A 7,415-nucleotide genomic window follows, 5' to 3' on the forward strand; every position below is an offset into this window, starting at 1 on the left:
GACGCTCAACTTGACCTCACCCAAGGAACTCCCATGTGAAACTCTCCTTCATTTTTTTTCTTCAACTTATCGATCTTTGAGATTTTACCCTTTATGCTTTTTGATATTGTGCATTAGGGTTCCCTTGTATTTTTTAAGCACATGCAAAATTGTTTGAGAGAATTTATAATAGTAACAATTTATGAGATATCATAAATTATTTTCAATTTATTTTCAGAATTTTAATGATAACTTATGAAAATAGTTTAATTTTATTTAAATTTGTATTATAGAAATTGCTATGAGATAAGCACTTATATGCTAATACTATGTATGTGCTAACTTAATTACTGTATGTAGTAACTGTTTATACAATTGCTTTCCTTACTTAAATGAATTGATGTGTTTTTGGTAGGTTATACATTATGCATCTTGAAATTGTCCATTTTAAGTTTTCTCATATCACACATCATGCAAGTGTGACTCAATGCCTTGGGTCCATTGGTGGTAATGTTTGGTATCTTGGAGTGTCTAAGCCATCCGTTGTTGATTCAAATGAATCAAGGACGAGAAGATTGCACAGTCACTTTGTGGTCATTTTTTTGTTCCTCCGACCATTGAGGATGTCCAAGTTTTCAAGGTTTCAGGTTCCAAATTTATTAAGCTTAATCGCGGAACATGGCATGCCGGTCCTCTATTTCAGTCTAACACAATGAACTTTTACAATCTTGAACTCACCAATACAAATGTAAGTTTTTTATTGAGTGATTATTAACAATGGTTGAAGTTGTTCTTTGTTATATTAATTGTTGAATGTTAAAAAGAACGAAGTTATCACGGAAAAGAGGAAGTTACAACATTTAGGAATAATGAGTAGTGATATTTAAGTAACATTACAGACAACATAAAGAGTATGAGTGATATTTAAGTAACATTACAAACAACAAAGAGTTTTTTTTTTTTGCTTGCCAAAGTAGTATATTATATGCATTTTTCTAATTTTTGAGAAATTATTTATAGCAGCTTTCAAAAAAATTATTTTTAAAAATTTTTTCATTTAAAAATATATAATTTTAACTACATCAAACAAACATAAAGCATTCCTTTTTTTTTTAATCTCTATATTATAAAATATTAAAATAATTTTTTTATATAACCTGTTACGGAGTCTCATAATTTAAAAGAACCAGATAACTTCCAAAAGAGGTGCATGGCTGAGAGCATTATGAGTTAGTTAATGATAACTAATGACACCGTTAATATTATTAATCATTTAATTTGATTGTTGACATCGGTTCTTTTAACCTCTTACAATTACAATAATCTATTGTTACTTTCTATACACAACATATACATCAATGTCAACACTTGTGAAGGGAAAATAGTTAAATGATTTAATGGATGTTCTGAACCCGTCTTTTCGTCGGTAACTCTCATTCATAATCTAGTACTTCGAAATAGAAGATTGATAAGCAAAAACCTTTTGAAATGAATAGTACTAATCGAAATTGTGAAACTAGCATTTACAAATCATGACATATTCATCAAAATAAACCTCATCAATAAATTACACAAGGATTTTGTTTGAACCATGAATTCAAACTATCTTGGGAAAAAGGTGCTATAATTATTGGAATATTCTGTAGAAGTTGAAGTTGCTGCTCTATAAAAAGAGAGTCACGATCATGAATGTCGCTACGCAGCCCCCATCATCTGCATAATAAGAGTAACATATAATCCTAATAAATTACGAGTATTTTTTGGGTGTTCATTCAAAATTATGTGCTTTTGCGTGAAACATTTTTTTTGCTTATAACAGTGATCAGATGGAGTATTGAAAAGTATAAATAGTTTTAGTCTTACCTTGAATATATCTCCAAACATCCCCATAGGGTTCCTTCGCTGTACGCCATAAAACTTCTCCGCAATATCATCTAACATCTAAATCACAGTCATACATGTCAAATATAGAACATTTGTTGAACTTTTATTTTCAAGCCAAGTGAAAAATAATCACAAAATCATAACACAAGATGGTCACAATCTTGATAAAAGCATACAAGTTGGAATGGTAAGTTAGCTGACCTCATTGAGGGCAGGTTCCCTCTCAATACTTGACTTGAAATTTACTCTTAACATATTAAAAAGAGGAAAAGCATCTCTCTCCATCCTGCATCAAACAAAAAATATAATTAAAAAGGCGTTGACTGCAATAGAACAAAAACTAATCTATTTATCGATTGAAACAATATAGACGACTCACGTTTGCAAAAGATAATTGATGAACTGCATCAAGTCTGTCCGAGGCAACTCAACCTCAGCAGATTGAGTTTGCGACTTTATCTCATCCATTAGTAAGTTTGCATCCTTCAAATTACCTAAAGATAAATACCTATCATGCAAGAAATGAGCAATTGCTCAGTTTGAAATCTTGTTGAAATATGCATGGAATTATAGGTCAAAGACATCAACCAAAGAAAATAAGGATTTTAAATTTAACAAAGGAGAGGGCTATAGTATCTTTTGCAAAAGATAATTTAGAACAAAGGATTTCAGAGGATGCCCGCTAATAATACTAATGCATGCATCCGCGATAAATCTAGGTAGTCAATAGCGCCGGTTCGTGGCGGGATCGTGCCGGAGCGGAGCGGCGAGGGACATGGCCGCGGTGGCGCAGTGCGGCGCGGGGAGGAGAGAGATCGCGCGCGACTTGGGCGCGTTGGCGGGTCGCAGGTCCAGGTCGTGGGTTTGAAAACCCTAAAAACGTGATTTATTTTTAAAACGAAAAACCAATTTTACCCCTAAATTTTAAAACGTTTTAGGGGTAATTTTGGTATGATGAGATCCCTTCTTCCTCACTGCGTTAAGCTTCGTCTTCGTCACTGCGTCCCTTCTTCCTCACTGCCGTTAAGCTTCGTCTTCGTCACTCTGCGCGCGTTCTCTTCCCTTCTTCATCTTTGTCACTGTCGTTTCCTCTCCACTGTTTTTGCTCTCAAGTCTCATCTCAGGTTCGTATTGTTTTTATAATTATTTCTCTGTTCCTCTTAAATTTCAGGTTCCTCTCATCTTATGTTCCTCTTATTCTCTGTTCCTTTATAAAAAAAAAATTAATTTTATTTCTCTGTTCATTTTTAAATATTTTTTTTTACTTCTTTTGTTTTTGTTCTTTTCATTCTGTTTATTTTTTTTAATTTAATTTTTTTTTCTTTTTTTTACTTCTTTTTTCTTTTGTTTTCTTCAGTTTTCTTTTTAATTTTATTTTTTTTGTTAAATTTCCTCCGAAGAAGAGGAAGAAGGAGGGGGAGGAAGAAGACTATGTTGAAGATGATGATGATTTTTGATTTCTATAACATGCATTTTAGTTTTAATATTTTGTTAATTTTATTACTCTACTATGTTGAAGAACATGATGATTATTTGGTATCTAAATCTATATTTTGATTAAGACTATTTGGTATCTAAATGTATGTTTTGATTAAGACTATGAGTTTGAGACATTGTTTAATTATGCATGTTTATATAGTATTATTCATGTAGAGGTAATTCCGGTATCCCGCAACCCGCTATCCCGTTTCTGGGGTTGGCCACGACGCACCGCTATCTGGGATTAACTACCTAACGATAAATAATAAGACAACCAAGGCAAAAATCTCCTTGTTTATCGCAACAATAGCAGATTGGATGATAGCTCTCATTTCTTTCAAGTTTTTCATATTTATGAGAAACAATATACTAATCTAGCATTCGTGATCCATGTACGAAGCATTTATTTTGAAAATAAACACTTGTATACTAACACATAGTGCAATATAGAAAATGCATTTAAGCTGAGTTAATAAGCATTTAGAAACATAAAAAATTTATGCTGAGAATATCAATGAACTGCAGTTGTAATGCAATAAGCAAAAATTTATAATTCATCCCAGTATAAATGATTGTTTAGCTATCATAAGCAGACAGCATCCTGGGCATCCAAGAGTGTGAAAATATGAATAATATTGCCATGGAATCCCAGAGTGAAAATTATGATATTAAATATTTTTACGGTTATACCTTAAAACAGCCCGAGCAATGGCCAAATCGTCTTCACCAGGATAACACTACAATATTTGAAAAGCATATCAGTGAACCTTCTTACAACTATGCCAAAAACACAAAATGAATGCCATAGTTAACTCAAGAATTTAGTTCGAGAAACACCCAGTAACATAACATATGAATCATAGTATAATAAAAAATAAAAAAAAATAATGTATGTTGAACCAAGTTTTAGTTTAAAAAGTAGGATTAAAGTTGTTTGGTATGCCTCAACAGAATTCTGTAAAGTTGAACCAAATAACAAGGAATAAGAAACTTAGGAGGCTGACCTTGCCCAAAAAGTTCACTAGTCTAGAAGCAAACTCCTTTGGATTATTTCCTCTCACAAAATGATATGTCACTCTATTCATATCCTGCGTGTAAAAAGCACATTGTCATTTGCTTACACAACCAAAGGTCATAATAGTTTCAAGGATAAATGAAGTTTTTCATAACATAAAGCTCTTTTCATGGGTGGCCCTGTGCTCAAGCCTCTCACCAGGTGGGGTCTGGGAAGGGTAGATGGCTTCAGCCTTCCTCCCACAAGTGGAGAGGCTGTTTCTAGGATTTGAACTCACAACGTCCAAACCATAAGGCAACAATCTTACCATTGCGCCAAGGACCACCCTCCAAACAGCCATTTCCATATTAGCACAAAAGTTCACAAAGATGACCCACTCCAACCAATCAAGGGATCAATATAAATATCTTATATTTCTCTAAAGTTTTATTTACTTTGAGTATACTAAAATTCATTTATGGATGGCTTGCTTCAGTCTCATGTCCTTTGAGTTAGCTTCGAAAAAACTTAGAGTAGAAAGAAGATTAAAACAGAAGTCTGCGTCGTCTTCCAGAACAGAGGATCATTTCCTCTCCTCTATACCATCTCTAAGACCATAAGGGATTCAAGAGAATCCAGAATTGAAGTTTCAAGGGGTTACTTTCAAGGACATCTCTAAAGCTTGAATCAATCTCTAGAGTATACACATATACTATACATAGTACGGATTCAAGAGAAGCAACAATAAAGATCCACTAGAAGCAATATTATGAAACGTACCACCTCAGGACTTTCAGAAAATATGTATTCAGCTAGCATAATGTGCAGTTCCGGAGATCCAGTACTAATTGTTCCAAATTCACCGGACCACCTAAATAAAATATCAGCAAAGCAAGAAATATTTCTCAGATTAACAAATAATGACAACATTAATAAGCATAAATTTCTTTCAAATGCTTATGATTTGAAATAACATCTCAATACATCAAAGAACTCATAAATGGGATATAGATGCTTGCTCTCAAATTGAGAACAAAAATCAGAAAGTCCGGTCACTGATTATTAATGAAATGGCAAGTCACCACTGTAAATACCAGATTGCTTCCGAACTAGTGTTGAAGACAATCCAACAATGTTTGATTATGTAGTCCTATTAGCACAAATTATACCAAGAACTAAATCAACAAGTTGAACAAGTTTAAAAAAAGCTCCCTAGACGCGAGTTATGCTATGACAACAAGAATCTCTAATTATGCAGTATAGATAATTCCTCCCTCTTAACACATGCAAGACACACCTAGTACTGATTAGGTATTAATTCTTAAAACAAAAAATAACACAAATGCATATGCAAACCGAACAGGCGAAAGCTTTCCATCGCACACTCTACTTAATGCATATCTCCCTTATTACTCAACTCTTCCACTTACTGACTCCGCCTACTATGTCCATAGCTCTATTATCTAGCATCATTTGTAATTCCAACCAATGGTCACATAGCTGAAAAAGAAATTTCTATATGTTTGAAGCTTCTATGATTGAATAGATACTCTGTTATAGATATCAATATGAACTTTCTATATCATCTATAGCCAAAGCAGCATTAAATGTGTTGATAGCTTTTATGTGAACTGAATACTGTATTTCACATTTACTTGTATGGAAGAGAGAGGGGATTACTAAAGAAAAGTATATATATTTTAAATTTTGAGAAGTCTCACTTGATAGCAGCTTTTAAGAATGAGGAGCAGCCCTCAACACGTGTCTTGGCACTTCCAAGGTTTTCCGAAAGTTGCTGCATGTCATCGACATCCCACAAGTGTTGTGGCAGCGGAACCCGAGGAAATCCTTCATAGATTTTTTTGAGACGATCTACCATTGAAATTTATTAGCAATTAGTAACAAGAATGGATGTTTTGTAGTCAAATACTATGTAATCTAAATTTGAAAATGAATGTTTATGTAAGTACATGTTAATCACCAAATTAAAAATTCCCATGGAATTGAGTTATTGAGTAACAATAGGATATAATAAAAGCAAGTGTTCTAAACTGACCATAGGACAAATGGAAAATCATTTACATTGCATCACAGCCACATGTTCCAAAAAAACGGCTGATAAAAAATTGAAGGGTAAAAGACAGGATAAGAACGCACCAAGGGTTTCATCATCATAAGGAATTTTCCCTTTCACTAATGTCTCCACAAACAATAAAGCAAGCTCTGCTCCACAGGTAACCTTAGATAAAGAGAAGAAAAAATTTAAACTTTGATGTTTGTCAATTGTTACAACTATTTGCTTATATTATTCTTATTATCATGAAGATAAATATTTAACAAATAACGTGTTTTAAAACTAAAGGTAAATTCAGATAAAAATGTGAAAAGGATTCCTGATCATGCATCTGTGCATTTCCTTTCTCTCTGGATACTTTTTCATTAATTTATTTTTCCTAAAAAGAAATTAGTATCTTTTTACTCTTTAGCAACCTATGCTTTCAGGTGTCTCAGATTGACCAATACTTGCTCTAGATAATAGAAATAACAAATCAAGTTAAATCATTCCACATTGATCTAACAAGAAAGATAAAAAAAAATGTCACAAAAAGAAGAAAATGTCGCATGTAGCTTTGTCCATCCAAACCAAAAGGCAACAATGAAAGTTCAAGTAATTTCTCCTACATGACTTAGAAAGATGATTAAAGTTTATCTCGAAAGCCAAGAAAATAGAAATATTTAGAACCTGCGCATGAGCCAATTGAATGCATGCTCCTGAATATAGGATATCTAATGCTTCAGAGTACCTCTCAGCAGCTACATATCTGCAGTAAAACGTATGCGCACATCAAATAAAATCATATGTTTTACCTCTGAGCAGTTACATAACTGAACCACGTTATACCAAGAAAGACAACAGCGAAGCCAAAAAAAACTATCATTGAAAATTAATCAGAACTCTTCAATTACAAGCACCAAATAACATCATATGTTGTAAATTGGCTAAGAACCCTGCATTCTTCACTCCTCCTAAAACACTAAACTGGTTCATAAGAAAATACTCTTTAAGTCCTAACTCTCT

General features: G+C 33.1%; 1 protein-coding gene and 1 pseudogene across 1 annotated transcript in view; one reads left to right on the forward strand and one right to left on the reverse strand.

Annotated features, from left to right (window-relative positions):
• The window catches only part of LOC101490707 (uncharacterized), a 1,139-nt pseudogene extending 360 nt beyond the window's left edge, over window positions 1-779 (forward strand).
• A 669-nt stretch (window positions 780-1,448) lies between these two features.
• Window positions 1,449-7,415, reverse strand: part of LOC101511013 (protein GET4) — a 7,446-nt gene continuing 1,479 nt past the window's right edge. Inside the window, exons 3-12 of the mRNA XM_004496285.3 lie at window positions 7,080-7,158; window positions 6,494-6,575; window positions 6,058-6,208; window positions 5,117-5,207; window positions 4,347-4,430; window positions 4,033-4,079; window positions 2,243-2,371; window positions 2,065-2,149; window positions 1,843-1,920; window positions 1,449-1,692 (exon numbers count right to left, since the gene is read on the reverse strand). Coding sequence (XP_004496342.1) covers window positions 1,675-1,692; window positions 1,843-1,920; window positions 2,065-2,149; window positions 2,243-2,371; window positions 4,033-4,079; window positions 4,347-4,430; window positions 5,117-5,207; window positions 6,058-6,208; window positions 6,494-6,575; window positions 7,080-7,158 — 844 coding nt within the window. The 3' untranslated portion in view covers window positions 1,449-1,674. The remainder of the gene's footprint in view (window positions 1,693-1,842; window positions 1,921-2,064; window positions 2,150-2,242; window positions 2,372-4,032; window positions 4,080-4,346; window positions 4,431-5,116; window positions 5,208-6,057; window positions 6,209-6,493; window positions 6,576-7,079; window positions 7,159-7,415) is intronic.

The sequence above is a fragment of the Cicer arietinum genome, chromosome 4 (assembly GCF_000331145.2).
Source record: "Cicer arietinum cultivar CDC Frontier isolate Library 1 chromosome 4, Cicar.CDCFrontier_v2.0, whole genome shotgun sequence".
Taxonomy (NCBI): Eukaryota; Viridiplantae; Streptophyta; class Magnoliopsida; order Fabales; family Fabaceae; genus Cicer; species Cicer arietinum.